This window comes from Hypomesus transpacificus, chromosome 4, assembly GCF_021917145.1.
Source record: "Hypomesus transpacificus isolate Combined female chromosome 4, fHypTra1, whole genome shotgun sequence".
NCBI lineage: Eukaryota > Metazoa > Chordata > Actinopteri > Osmeriformes > Osmeridae > Hypomesus > Hypomesus transpacificus.
The window spans coordinates 6,997,830-7,013,201 of NC_061063.1; the positions used below are offsets into that span (position 1 = coordinate 6,997,830).

The following is a 15,372-nucleotide window of genomic DNA, read 5'->3' on the forward strand; positions in this document are numbered from 1 at the left end:
CAGACGTCAACCAAAGGAACACGTCAACTCTAGAAATTGATTTGTCAGCCTATTCATGTTCTACGCTGGTTTCAAATATATTCATTGACACATATATATTTCCACATTTAAGACTTACTGGAGTCGCGTTAATAAAACTTTTGGACTTAGCCTAAAACCTGGCGTGGGGGGGTATTTAGTTTGTCTGTCTCAACTTAGAATGAGTCAGACACCTGGAAAGTTTATACCTCCACAATGTTAAAGCTGCACTAAGTAAATTTATGAAAAGAAATTCAAATATGAGAAACAGTTCTGCAAATCCTTGTTTAAACTTCTGTGCTTTCCTCCCACTCGAGTTTGATTGACAGTTTTTTCACCCTATAAACCAAGGAGGAAAGCCTGGTTTGCCAAAGACCATTGGCTGAAACTGGAATCCAGGAAAGAACATAACTGGATGGAAAGTAACGGGCCAGTCTTAATATGTAAATTGACATTCCACTAGCACTGAGCTATCTGTGTTGCTAAACAACCCTCAGAGGGCCTCATTAGCTTCCACGTGTTTATTGGCGGACAAAACTTTTCTTTTAGACTGAAACAATCTCCCCCTCAGTATTGTACCTTTGAACGCCACAGGGACTGGATGCTTAGCTGTATACTGTACATATTGACAGCCTCTACTGATTCTCTGGCTTATCAGACAAAATCTGTGGGGGCCTGTTCCAATAGGCCACCAGCTCACAAAACAACTCTCCCTCAAGGAGCACGGATGTACCAACAGAAACCTGCCCTAAGATCAACACAGCTAACCTGCAGGACTCCTAGTCCTCCATCTCATGCTGCCTGGAGATGGTAATGTCTCTCTCCAACCAGATCGATAGTCTGTAGACTCAGCCTTTATACAAACAAGAGTGATGTAGTCAGTGAATGAGTCGGAGGTAATGCAGGGATGGTATACAGCACAGTTTATCAGTAAACAAAATGATGTGGGTAACACTATCGTTTTTTGGATTGACACTGAACAGACTTATCACAGAAAAAGTCTGATATTATTTAGGGCATTCGTGGATTTAGGATATAGACAGTATAGAGCAACAGGCAAAGAATGGGAGAGAGGGGATGACATGCAGGAAATGGCCCGGAATAGGTTCGAACAACTGAACAAGATACCTCCATTGGAAGATACAGGCAGACCTCTATTGTTTTAAGAGACTAAATAATGGATTTGTATCTAATATTTATAGGACCATTCTTTCAACTGAGACGGTGCCAAATAATATTAAGCCTTGAAATCAAGTTTGTATTTACTTCAATATATTTTCTCATTAATATTAATATTGTAACTGCATCATTGGGCAAAATATTTCTTATTAGATTTTGGTTTTGAAGGTTGGCAAACAAACACAAAAGGATCCCTCGATCTGTCTTCACTTGCATACAAAACATGTCAATCACGGCGATGTTTCTGTATGAACTTCATCAATATTTTCTGCTTCACACATTTCAACAAGATAACTGTAGAAGCAGGTTATGGGTTAATACCAAGGAAAATAAGCTACTCTTCCTGTCAACCATTTCTTTTTGAGAGCAAAATTCTGCTTTCCCTCCCAGACTTTTATTCCCCATTCCCGTCCTTTAGACGACTCCCCACTGCGCAAGCGACACCCAGACACAAATACCCACCCTTCTACAGCACTCCCCATCTTTCTGTCTGACCTTCTTTCTCTCTCAGCTCCCCCACCCGCCCGCTTTTTTTTCTGTCTGTCTGTCTCTTTTGCATTTCTTCACTCCCCTCACCCATCTTCCTGTTCCTCTAATCCTCTCTTCTTCCTGACTTTCTCTGCTGTGTTAGCTTTGTCTCTCTGTGTCCTACCTTGCATTCTAATTTGTAAAAGATTTAGTCTTTCTCATCCTATCTTTGGCATTGGATATCTTCGACACAAATGTATGTCTCTCTTAAACCTTTCCCTTATATTTTGATGGATCCACCTATCATGTGAAAGAGTATTTATTATTAACTGTGCACAGTGGAATAATAAAAAAGAAAAAAAGAGTATCATAAACCTGTGCAGTTTTCATATAGCAGGTATTTAATCTTCTATATCAGTTCCTTCTCACAAGGTCTGGTGGACACACTGTTGTGATAAGTAATTCTGTTTGCCTGCAACGGTATAGTTACCAGTTTTGGTATCACTTTTGAGGCTAACCGATCCAGTATGATTCATAGATACCTCTGTGTGGAAGAAAACCATTTTTCTACACAGAGAGGCCAACTGCTCATTCTCACAATCACATCTCTCAATCTCACCAGGGGCCCGAAATAGCTGACCATTGGGCCCGGGTGATTGCGACTTCGAAGACATTTTCCAGGGCAATTGTGGGAAATATCCTCCTGATACCTAAAACATTTTCTCCTTCCATTACCACATATCACCTAAAAGTGCTGTATATTTACTGCCACAACAAAGTTAACTGTCAATACCACAATGTAAACTGGCTATACTGTAGCAACTGCTATACTGTTGGTTGTGAAAGACATCTATGTGATTTTTGTTCCACGTAACAACGTAACGGTCTGATTTCAGTCTAAAACATATGCACCTTCCATGTAAAATCTTAAATAGCTGCACGAGTCAGCTAGCACAGCATCAACATTATCACTGTTGAGCTGGATGTGAAAAAGCCAAAAAGCTGAACACCTCCAGCCCAACTTCCATTTGCCAATGGATAAATCATGATCTCGTCCTTATCGTGAGAGCGACATTTGACCTGCATCGTATTCTCCTGCTTTATACTGCCCTCCTCAGCTCAAAGAAGGAAAATGCAGAACACAATCCTAAATTATTATTTAGCATGTACACAAGTGTACACATACATTACCCCGGGAAAACAGACATGCCTGTATCATGAGTTAAAACGACTTTCCAAAAGTTACAAGTTTAATTTCAGGCTGGGTAATAAAAAATAAAATAAAAGACGTATAAATACTGAGCAGCTGATTCTTACAATCATGAAAGACAGTAAACAAAGATAATGGCCCCTATTTTGACAGTAAGCCTGTACTTCATATTTGCAGTGGAATGTATTCAATAAAATCTTTTTGCAGCAAGGCTGTCTTTATTGTACACTGTATGTAGATAATGTATGCAAAAGGTTTACATACTGCTTCATTCTAACTCCTGTACTTAACTAATTGGAATCAATCATCATGAAAGTAGCCTATGTAAAAATTCATACAACCAGTCGTAAAAAAAAAAAAGAAAAAAATCTAATTGTCACACTCGTGTGTACAATTTCTCTATTTCAACATCTGGTTTAAAATACTAAGCATGGCATTTTAGATATCTTACAATAGCTTAAGTGGGATTTTGAATCATTCAAAAATGTTGACACAAATTTGACATTTCCTTTTTCTTCCAATACACTGGTAACATTATCACATTGATTAAAAGAACCAAAAAAAAGGGTCTTGAAGGTTAAAACTATTCAGCGACAGGAAAATACTCCAAAGATGCCTTTTGGAACTGAAGTCGAAAGTTTTTGCAGTGAGGACAGAGCTATGGAGAGCCCTAGACTGGGCGTATGATGCTGTACAGACGCATGAAGATAAAGTCTTTTGTTCATCCGGCTGTGTTATGTTGGTTCATACTGCCCTGCACTCTCTTCTGGTCTGTGGTATAGTGGATCTCTCTGCAGGCAGTTAGTGGGAGGCTGTGGGTAGTGGTCGACGGAAGAGCAGGATGTGGGGCTCTGGAAATGATAATGACAATGTATTCATTAAGCAGTTGCTTTTATCCAAAGTGATACACAGTACAGGTGGAAACTGTGTATCGCAACAGTTTTCAATTGACAGTCTACTGCTATCAATTGATTTAACCATTAAGCTCTACCGTCCCTCGAAAAACAGGATAAAATGAGTAAACGTAAGATAACAATGGGAACAGCAGGGTAATGTGTACAGTGGCCCCAGGAGGTTAGCTGAGGTAAATGACAGCATGACATGAGCTAAGGTAATGACTCTAAACAACCGTTAAAGCTTTTCACAAATATGGGAAGACCTTGTCTGGTTCCAAGAAAATCAGTGCACGCATAGACCATATGGCGACCAGTAAACTGCACTAATAAAAAGTGTAATTAGATACATATAGTATCCATTCTCCTGATGTCTACCTGCTGGCTAAATGCTCAAATCAAACCCTAGCACCTGTTACCTACCCACAGGGCTTGTTTTTCCATCTTAGATATACCCATGAAGTCTAATGCATTTGCAAGTCTTCCTCAAGACCTAGGTATTTAAATCCAACTACGTAGCAACACAGTAAATAATATAATAATACTGCCATAGTCTATTTGGTTCCTAGCCCACTGCCTTTAGTTCTGTTGATATCAAACAAAGAAAATGTCCTCCCAAATAAAGCCTGCCTCTATCTTCTCAACTGTTGATGCCACAAAAGGTGAAAATAACTCTTAGAAGTGGCTCAGTCTGTCTAAATGTGTTTCGCAATCCGTCAGCTAGGCAGCATTTCAGACACCACTGTATTACTCTAATATTTTGCACTTACCAGGCATGGCAAGGACGACTGATTAACACATCATATTTGCACTACACTTAACATAATTTCCGTATTTATAAGTCCTTGTCTGAGATATATTTTGCATTGTGCCTTTCAATGTGACTGTACCAATATAATGTTTTCCTTCCAGGGCACAATAAAGTACTTAGTTACTTTACATCTGCCTATAAGCAAGCCAGCCAGTCAGTCAATAGAATCAGTCTTTTGGTTTAACTTTACCTGGTTGGTGGATCATATAGTGAATCCAGCCCTGACTTTGCTGGACACCCAAATTCCTCCACTCCGTCTCTGACATCAGATGGGTCTTGGGCACGCGCTTGGCAATGTCCTTGGGCAGCATCACATGCCTACAATGAAGACATATTAGAGGCAGAATGGCACAAAAACATCTGCCTGCTTGATCATGAAGCTGCGCATCATGGAGCAGACAAGGCTATAATAGATGAAAAGCATTCTAAGCCACGTTAATATTGATGATAATGTATAGTCAAAAGCTGGACTCACCTGTACTCAAACTTTTCGTCGTCATACTTGTCAGAGTAATAAATCTGCTTTTGAGACATGGTAGGTATCTCCTAAAAACATGAAAACGAGAATATAAGGAAGTAGTCCACACAGTTCTTTAGCCAGGTGGCTAGCAAATTTCATTAGAAACGTTCTAGCTACAACCAACAATGGTACCCGAAAGTTTTTGCCGTATGTATGACAACTGGCTAACTAGCTAGGTGTAACCATTTAAATGGAAGTCATTAACAATCGAAGTTGTTGTTATGGGATGTTACACGTCAACTGGGCGTTAGCCAACTAACTTGATTTGAGAGGTGGGGAGCTAGCTAACTAGCTCCAACTAGCTGGCCTGGTGTCCGGACACAAAATCAAATAGATATTGTTAGCTAGATAAATAGGACGACAGCATGCAGAACAATCTTAGCTCACCTTTAACTAGTTGTTCGTGTCTACTGAATCTCTGTTGTAAATCCAGAAATAAACACGTTTCTGAATGTTTATCCAGTGGCTGGAGTGCTTTGTGCTGGATGTCTTCTCCCCTTCCACTGTTCACTGCTAGGTTTCCCTCTCTAATGTGTCCCTGATCCCGCCTTGATCATTCAAACACTCTCCACTGCTTCCTATTGGACAATGACTGTCATGTGGCTCCGATCAGGCTTCTCATTCGTCACAGGCCAAGATTACGATTGGTTACTGTATTCGTTATTTCACACATTAGATATGTTTTAGTGGATGTCACACATTCATCTGATATCATGTAACTAGTGACCATACATTTTATGTTGATAGAATAATTTCCAAATTAACAGAACCACGTGCTTTTAAAATTTTAATTAGTAAATGGCGGATTTTGGGGACATTACAGGAAGTTCTCAGTTACAAGACATTTGAACACTTAGATGGTGTATGAAGAATATACATGATAATGTAGCTACCTATTTGGGTGAAGGAATATTCAGCCACTTGTTCCATTGAATCCAACCCAAACAATAAGTCATAATCGAATCTGACGAAACAGAGTGCAAGTCTGATGAAACAAATCGGCAATCTCTTCCAACAGTCAGGAGCTGGGGTGAAGGGACAGTCCGTTGGTAAGTCCCTTATTGCTGTCCAGACAAATATAGCAGTGCAGACGTGTCAATGGACGGCTGGTTGAGAATTCCTCTCCCTTCGTTATATATATGTACATGCATGCATGTATCTTGAGTGTAAGGTTCCTACAAGTCAAGGAAAAGAAGGGACTGCTCTAAATCCATCACCTGTCACTTTCACCTGCGAACATCAATCAAACTGCGTGTCAATCGCTTTCGTGGCAGTTGTCTTCATTCTGATTGGCTTTCTATCCCTTTAGGGCGTAAACGTATACAATTTTGTTGGAATCCTATTGGAAAACGCCGAGCTTTGCTGTAGTGACGCAGTTGGAATTCCCAAACTTCCTAAGTTCACGAGGAACATTGCGCATCTCGACCAAGCCGCAAAGGACTATCCAAAAACGAAGAGTAAAACTAGCATTGAAGTATAAACCAAAAAGGTAAGTATTTGCGGTTTAATTAGAATGGCACGCGGCCTTAAACGTTTGATTGGGGGCTGGCCTGTGAATGCGGAAAAGAGAACGTGGGATTCAGACAGCACAACATCATGTGTTTACTAGGTGTGTGGCAATTATTTTAATCGATTCAGCATTCAAGAAACGATTTACTAAGTCGGCTACCAGAGTCCTTTGAAAATCAAAATAAGTGAGCTCTCACAGAAAATCGTGCATGCTATTCTAGCCTGGCTGCTCTCCTTGGTCTGACTATTTTTGGTCCTATTGGTTACAGTATGCATATATGGAAATAAATATTGTGTATGGACATTAAAGACAGAAAGAGAAGCGTGTGCCCACACATTATGACAATATTTTTGCTATGCATTATGATCACTGTTATGTAATAGGCTAACAGGCTTTGCTCTTTAGAATCAATAGACTACACTGTCCATATTTCTATTGATTGTCTATCTATCTTATTTCATATCTGGGGGATTACTCTCTTTAATTGAGTCATTTATATGATTTATTCTGCAAAAATCCTTTGCAAGTACCTGTATTATGATCATCCACAATTCCAGTGTTTTGTTTCCTCCTCTGTGTTCTCTGGTTGACTGATTGAGTATTAGGCATGTATATGCTGTAGTTCAAAAGCTCAAAGTCCCTTTTCAGCATATTACAGGCCTACAGCACTTCCAATGATAATTTTGTTGTTGTCAGCAGGACAAGAGATTACATATCTCTGTTGCTGTGCCTGGCCACCAGGGGGCAATGTCGGACAGCAGCAGCACAGGCAGTAGTGGCTCCTCCAACAGCTGGACCATTATCAACCCGGAGGTAAGTCATTCGAAACCCCATACAAACTGAAAACACAGTGTAGTTCAGGTCACCACACCAGGTGTCTTAACATATAAATGATTTCAAAATGTAGTATTGTGAAATGTAATGATAGGTATTTCAGAATGTTTTAACATATTTGACAAGGGCATTCTGGAGACCTTTGCATCCCACTGCTGTATGTTACATTTCAGTCGACAACTTTGCTAAACTTTTCTCCACACCACTCATCTTTCTCTTTCAGGATGCTGCAGTGGAGTGTGTTGGCCTTGCGGACGATGGACCAGAGAGTTTGGGGGATGTCCCTAGTCTCTACGAGGAAGTGACAGGTATCTCTTTCTCTAAACATTTGTCAATGGGATTAAAATGATCCTTTTGAGCGTCATAAAGTCACGGTTGATTCTAATTCGTTGAGTTGAAGATGGTTGTTGTTGCTCCAGGGCCCACACTACAGGTCAGGCCGGGTGAGGCTTCAGTAGAGACGGTTCTGTCTGAGGAAGGCCAACAGGTCAGTCGGTATCCTATCGTGAGTCCCCATTTAAACACATTGTTTTCCCATGGATTCATTCTTGATGTTCATCTTAGAAATGTGTCCAAATGTATAAAATTCAACCTCAAACATGATTCAAAAGTTCCAAGTCTTTTGTTTTCGTTGAGTCTTTATAACTAATGACTACTAAGTTTATAAATGCCTTGACTGCCTTTTTGCATCCAGGTTTGTCAGGAAACCACTCCTGATGTGGGCGAGGGCTCCTCTAACCCCACCTTGCTCAGCCCCTCTTCCAGCAGTTATATCCCCCTAGAATCTGACCTGGTGCTCAGACCCTCCCCCAGCAGTTATATCCCCCTAGAATCTGACCTGGTGCTCAACCCCTCCCCCAGCAGTTATATCCCCCTAGAATCTGACCTGGAGAGCCAGCCCCCAGTCATCCATGACATCGTCACCAGCTCCCCCTCTGACAACAATGACCAGCTTTCGGCCACCCCCTTTGTAACCCATATTGACCTGCTTGAACCCTTCGACGTTGCCTACACGGAGCCTGAGGGCGAGGCGGAGCCTGAGGGCGAGGCGGAGCTTGAGGGCGAGGCGGAGCCTGAGGTGGAGGCGGAGCCTGAGGTGGAGGCAGAGCCTGAGGTGGAGGCGGAGTCCGAGGCTGAGGCCAAGCCCGAGGTTAAGGCCGAGGTTAAGGTCGAGGCCGAGGTGATCTGGGCCCATGAGTCTCCACCTCCAGAGGGTGCTGTACCCAAGGACCCCGACCTAGACACCACTGCAGACATAGCCCCTGCCCCTGAGAGTCAAGCCCCTGCCCCATCCCTGTCCGAAGAAAGCCTCCCTGTGGAGATTGTCACCCCGTTGGACGTTCACACAGATAGTATCCCCGCCCTCGAGAGCGAGGAATCTGTTAGCCCCATCCCCGAAAGCAAAGAATCTGCAAGCCCCGCCTTCGAAAGCGTGGAGTGTGTAAGCCCCGCCCCCGACAGTCGTCTCCCAATGACCATTGGTTCAACCATGACAGCTGAGGCAGTCGAAGCACCAGCAGTGGAGGAGACCACGCTTCCTGAGGAAATAGAGGAAGTTGGACAGGTTGAAGGTATGGGATAGTACGGCATAGTATGTACTGTGAATAAGAGGTTAAGAGGGATGGAAATACTTCCTTTTTAGAGAGAAATTAGATCAAAAGGTTTCACACATAAGGTAGCTAATTTTCTAGTTTTTCCTTATTAACAGTCAGGTGTCAGGTGGGGAGTCAGGGAGTCAGGTGGCTGAACGGTGAGGGAATCGGGCTGGTAATCTGAACACGCCAGTTCGATTCCCGGCCGAGCCAAAAATGACGTTGTGTCCTTGGGCAAGGCACTTCACCCTACTTGCCTCGGGGGGATTGTCCCTGTAGTAGTTACTGTAAGTCGCTCTGGATAAGAGCGTCTGCTAAATGTAAATGTAAACAGTCAACACCTTGCATAACAGATTGCGCTGGAAGGTCTGTGTTTGAGGTCTAGTGTGAGGTTTAAAGTGAGATCCTCCTGTAGTGGAGCAGTTGTTAAGTGTCTCCTATCTTCAGAAGGACATTGGCTGGACAAGGACACATTGATATAACACGATTGCATGCTCTTCAGTAAATAGCAACACTGTGTACCACGTATAACTAGTTAGTAATCTGCAGGAAATTGCTTTTTTATTTAACTGAGTTGTGTTGTCTACTAGAGTTAGTGTTATCATTGACATTTTACGTGTTGACTTTTCTGAGGTTAATGTGCTCTCTGCTATTAAATGTCTTGAGAAGTTTGTTTTCTGGAACTTTCTGTTCAAAGCCGCTATGCAAAAAGTGGTGCATTAAAATAAATGTATCGTCTTGGTACAGCATAGCCCATTTATAATAGTTTTGTGCTTCAGTAGATTTAAAATGGTTGTGTGGTGTGATTAATCAAGGTTGGGTGTCAGCCATGTTGCTAGTCCCTTATACTCTATACTGTATTTATAATACACATATACTTTACGTACGTCATATTGCTCATATTGCCTGTTTCTCCTCCAGAGCCACCTAGGAGCTTTGACATGGGAAGAGGTGACACCAGCACTGAGGGGGATGGCCCGAGGAGGAGGACCATACCGTCCTTCGAGGTGCCGAGGCGAACATCCGAGGAAGAAGACGAGGAAGAGGATGTGGAGTTCAAACTGCCGGAGAAGGAGGAGGAGAAGCGTGGGTTCTCCCTGAACAAGCTGATCGTGACAGCAGTCGTCCTGCTATGCCTAGGATCCCTCTTCCTGTCAGGTTAGCCTTTCACTCGGTACCCACTATCGGGATTGACCATACTTTCTATTCAGACCAGACCAGAGCTCTATTATGTTTTGTATCCTTTCGTTTGTTGTTTAAGTGTTTTAAGAGTACATGACTGTGAGGGAAAACAATAAATTACTTGTTTGCAACACTTTCAATTAATTATCATAATTAAAGGCACCACTCGTAAATTGTATTTATTTATTGATAAATCCTTTTTTTAAATTATATTTTAGCAATATTTAAGATATGAAAAACGATGAGTAATGCGCTTGACTGGAAACGTCAGCATCAATATCATACTTTGTTGTCGGCTTCAAAACCTGCATATGACAATGTTGTGTACATTTTAAGCCATCTCTATTTGACCTCCAGTGAAGGTGCTGAGGTAATGTAGACACCTGTAGATGTGCTTGACTGAGCTGTGTCGTACCCGCAGGTGTCGTCACCAATCTGGATGATGGTGGGTCCAAAGAATGAGATAAGATGGCAGTTGTAGCTTTTGCACTAGCCAGCTAATTCTCATGCACTCGCCCCCAAGCGCTAATCTTGTCTCAACTATCATGCACTACTGACTGCTTACACTATGGCAGCTTGCCCATAGGCTTAACACTTACAGACATACTGTGTAGTGTCTATGATGGGATATAACTGGCATATTGCAGCCTAGTGCTGGTCAGAAGAGTGTGGTGCTTAGGATATTCCCTGCACTCCGACTTGCTGCCAGGGATTAGCAAATTCAGCAAAAAGACATCATTTTAATATGTGTCTAGGCACTTTTGTTTTGAGCTGGCCTTGGCCAACTACTGGATTCTGTCATCCTCACCTGTTCGTACAGCAACTGCTTTTTTATTAGTTGTATATTCAAATGGTAATTATATGCTTCAGACCAACAGGAATTTCTTCATGAGCATGGTTTGAGAAACACTGCTTTATGAAACCTTTGCATAATGCATAATGCAACCCCTCCCCTTCCACCACCAATTCAAAGATTATAAATTATTTAATTGAAAGGGTGTGCACCTGGTTGTTTCTTGTCCATTGGTTGTTGAAGAATCTGCCCAATCTGTCAACTACTGCTGTATGTGCTTTATTGGCAATGTATTATTTATACAGACAATATACATTTGTCTGTTGTAATATGGCAGTGATGTAAGCAGGCTATTTGTGCGTTGTGTCATCTAGTGTTGTAGATACACAGGTTTTAGAATAGCACATTCTCTTTGCCTACAGACGACCTTGACTCTTCTGAGATGAGCGATGGAGACCAGGTTGGTAAAGTATACACTTATTGTCCCAGTGTAATAACTAGAGGGATACATTGTTGATTGTCTGGTGTGATGTATGCTGGATAGGACTGGGTAAACCCTCAGGAAATGAAGGAGGTTTTGGACAAACTGGCACAAGAAAACCATCAAATCACCCAATTAGAAGCCCAGCTACAGGTCAGCCCTTAAACAACATTCAAACTGTTTGGAATTGTTTGAAGTCTTAAGACTCGTCAGTTTGTTGTAGGTAGGCAGTAACATTATGTACTGTCTCCGCTGGCTGTAGAATAAATCAACTTAATTGGTCCCAGACCCAGAAAGAAGAACTCGACTCAGCACTAAAGTTAGCATCAGCAAAGGCAGGGGAAGAAGGGAAAGGAGCTTTGGAAAAAGAAAATAGCAACATGAGAGAGGAGCTGTCGTCCCTGCCTGACCTGAAGGTGGAGCTGGAGACCCTAAGATCCAGAGTGAGAGAACTTTCCCAAATCACAGGTAGGCTTTGTAGATTTCTTCTATTCTAGGTGAAAATATAGTAGAATTGAATTTTGAATAATCAAACTCGCCATTCGTGTAATTGTAGCCTTAAGGCTCAGGCTGTTTTTCTTAGTGGTTGTGATGTAATCCTCTAATGTGATAACTGTTGCTTAGCTGTACCGTATTGGGGTCAGGTGGCTGAGCGGTTAGGGTGTCGGGCTATTAATCAGAAGGTTGTTTGGTTCGATTCCCGGCCGTGCCAAATGAAGTTGTGCCCTTGGGCAAGGCACTTCACCCTACTTGCCTAGGGGAGGATGTCCCTGTACTTTACTGTAAGTCGCTCTGGATAAGAGTGTCTGGTAAATGACTAAACATAAATGTAACGTTCTCCCATGTCTCCCCTCAGCCAACCATGACACTCCCACTCCACCACCTAGCTCCTCCCCACCTCCTGCTGGCCAGCCAGGGAAGAGCAGCCAGAGCACAGCTGGGCCTGACGGGGGGAAGGACCTCGGGAAGGGGATCCGCATAAAGGAAGAGCTACAGAGACAGAGGGTCCTCTTAGAGGAAAGCAGGAAAAGACTTGAGGGGATGAAGAAAGATGGAGGGCACAGGAAAGGTGTGAGGGAGAGCCTATCAGAGATCCAGAAGAGGCTGACTGAGCAGGTGGAGAAGCTCGGCAAGAGGAGGCCATGGGAGGGTGGGTCCAAGTGGGACGCAAAGAAAGGTAAAGATAACGGGAAAGACCACTGGAAAAAAGAGGAGAAGGAGTGGCGGGGAGAGAAGGAGTGGAAGCACAGCAAAGACAAGCACGTAGGCGGGTCAAAGTCACACAAGCAGAGCTCCCACAAGGAAGCCTGGCGGAAGTACCAAGATGAGTGGAACAGTAAGAAGGACGAGCGCAGGCTGGATAGGGAGAAGAGGAAGAGGGAGGGACACTGGCATGTCCGGTCTGCTAAGAAATCCAACCACCACCATCAGCATCAGAATCCCCAACATAACCAGCCTCCCCAACACCAGCCTCATCAGTCTCACCAGTTCGACCATACCACCTTCTGGAAGCACCAGGAGGAGAAACTCATCCGCAACATGCACATTAGGGCAGGATGTGGTGGCATCAAGGACTGTGCTGCCAAGGAGGGGCTGAAACCAGTGGACCAATCCCAGTTCCAGGCCCTTCTCGAGGGCTACCTGAGCAAGCTGGAGGGGGTCACGCCAGAGAGCAAGAAGGAGATCCGCGAGCTGACCGCTCAGTTTTTCAAGGGCGGTGTGTTCACCCACGACAGGGTGCAATTCAGTGACTTTGCAGAGGACGTGGCAGACATTTTGGAAGATTTGGCAGACCTCCTGGAAGACGAAGGGCAGGGGGAGGATGATGTGCTGGAGGAGGCGATGGAGGAGTTTCCTGTTGAGGCTTTGTGGAGGTTTGCTGTTCCAGCTTAGAAACCAAAACAACAGAAATAACTGGAAAGAAAATGAACACCAAGATACAATGGTATAACATGGTTGTTTACAGCAAGGTGTTGCCAATTCTGTGGTCTATCTTGGAAAATGCTTCTGGTCCCAGGAGTGATCCGTTGCCTCATAAACACTCCCCCCTCAGTCTGTAATTACAAGTTGTTTGTGTGTTGGATTTTAGTTGTTTACCTACCTCTGTCAGTTCAAGGACACTATCCTCAGTCACATCAGCTGTGTGTGCAAATTTGTGTGTGAGTGTGAAACAAATTCTCCCACTACCTTTAATATTTAACACTCAGAATGTAGCCGTTTACGATAATGGTCAGATGTATTTGCTTGTGATCTCCCTGCCCCCTCAACACGGTTACCGTCAGATCTAGTAGGACTGGTTCAACTGTCGGCTCTGTTTGAGTGTGTAACTGTCAGTGTTTATTAACAGCACACGGATCATTCTGGAACATGCAAATGAAAGGAGATTTTTACCAGGCGAGAACTAGGTTCTTGCTCTGTTTCTCTTTGACATGGTTCTCTCACTCACACTTATAGAATGCTGTTATAATGCAGGATTAAACTATTCTGATGTATGGTGCAAAGCCCAGCACACATTAATACAGATTAGCAGCTCGTGAAGATTTTATTACCACATTATTATTTGTCACACTGTGCATTTCTGAGTAATGTAACCTAAATGGCTCTGCATTGTAATGGAAATCTTGAGTCTTACAACCCAATGTTGTTTCTATTGAATTGGGTAAAAAGTGCAATCTATTGGTTTTTAGAAGATGTTTAAAAAGAAGGACGTTCAACCTGTACATTTCAGATAGACCCTTTGATGTTTTTTAGTTCCTTTTATTTATCACTGTTAACACTTTTTCGAGATTTGAGTTTACCATGCTGATGTTTTGATCAGATATGTAGGATAGTTGTTTGAATATTGTATTTAATGAAGGATAGCCCTGGTCCTTCTTAAAAACATTTTAATAGGTATTTGTTTTAGTCCACCGCTGCAGTATTTTTGATCATTATATGAAAAGCAAGCCAAGTGGCTGAGGTTAAACAAATGAGTATGCTGTTTCTTAGAAACCTTTTATTTCAGTGAGCTACTGCTTTTGTGCCTTTTATTTATAAGTAAATAACGATGACAGTTTGAAATCTAAAAAAGCGTTTTCAATTGTTTTCTGGAGCCATTATCCTGCTGATTTAGAAGAGAGACAAAGTATCTAATGTATAGAAGGATGTATAATAACTTGATGCCATGCTTTAATTGACATTCATAGATGCAGGCTTTTCTTTTTTCTATGATCTTGTAGCGTGAGAAAGCCCTTAGGGGCATCACATAGTACACATACCAAGTTTGAATGTCATTGAATTCAAGATCAGCAGTTGTTTTGCGTGAGTTTGATCAAACATTTTAAACAATAAACTGTTTGAATGTTGTCTTTTGGCTTAATCTACATTTTTCCTGTGTATTTGCATTGGGAAACGAATGTCTGTAGCCTTTCCACACTAAACTTCTACAATCCAGATGATCTGAATCTTGGTCCATCCAAGTGCTTTCTGATAGCAAGTTACGTGACTCCTTCACATGCAACGTGCAAGAATGTGTGTAATCCACCATCACATCTGCGATGCAAGATAATGATTCATACAACTCAATAAACAATGAGCAATGATAAAACCGAGTAGAAATCCAAGACACAGAAACTCACTCATGCCAGTGAGCTGTAGAATAACATACAGACTTATACAGTACCAGTCAAAAGACACATTTGTATATTACTGTTCTGTCCAGGAACCCCCCAAAAAGTGTGTCTGGACTGGTCTTGACTGGAAGAGCTGATGGTCCCAGTCATCTGTAATGATGAATGGTTTCTGTCAGGGACTTTGAAGCTGCAGAGGCTGGCATACCTAACATTCCATCTCTGCAATACACCTGGGCAGTTGCTTTGAACAGGCCTATTCGTATGACACCC

The 15,372-nt window shown here is 42.5% G+C and overlaps 2 protein-coding genes across 7 annotated transcripts; one reads left to right on the plus strand and one right to left on the minus strand.

The window, feature by feature from the left end:
• Positions 1 to 2,901: 2,901 nt before the first annotated feature.
• Positions 2,902 to 5,732, minus strand: cks1b (CDC28 protein kinase regulatory subunit 1B). The gene is made up of 4 exons (XM_047019006.1): positions 5,487 to 5,732; positions 5,055 to 5,125; positions 4,770 to 4,897; positions 2,902 to 3,726 (listed from the first exon to the last, which is right to left on the minus strand). The coding sequence occupies exons 2-4, from the start codon at positions 5,111 to 5,113 to the stop codon at positions 3,677 to 3,679; spliced, it is 237 nt and encodes a 78-aa protein (XP_046874962.1). The 5' UTR covers positions 5,114 to 5,125; positions 5,487 to 5,732; the 3' UTR covers positions 2,902 to 3,676.
• A 79-nt stretch (positions 5,733 to 5,811) lies between these two features.
• pbxip1a (pre-B-cell leukemia homeobox interacting protein 1a) lies at positions 5,812 to 14,836 on the plus strand. Of its 6 annotated transcripts, XM_047019000.1 has the most exons (12): positions 5,812 to 6,148; positions 6,409 to 6,588; positions 7,309 to 7,422; positions 7,667 to 7,751; positions 7,863 to 7,948; positions 8,138 to 9,014; positions 9,957 to 10,193; positions 10,639 to 10,662; positions 11,433 to 11,470; positions 11,555 to 11,644; positions 11,779 to 11,959; positions 12,348 to 14,836. In XM_047019000.1, exons 3-12 carry the CDS (start codon positions 7,357 to 7,359, stop codon positions 13,382 to 13,384), a joined length of 2,721 nt encoding a protein of 906 aa, XP_046874956.1. In that variant the 5' UTR covers positions 5,812 to 6,148; positions 6,409 to 6,588; positions 7,309 to 7,356; the 3' UTR covers positions 13,385 to 14,836. The 6 variants fall into 6 exon arrangements, with proteins under 6 accessions (XP_046874956.1, XP_046874957.1, XP_046874955.1 ...); XM_047019001.1 differs by having other exon boundaries at positions 5,812 to 6,588; positions 7,306 to 7,422; XM_047018999.1 differs by having other exon boundaries at positions 5,812 to 6,588.
• Positions 14,837 to 15,372: the final 536 nt, after the last annotated feature.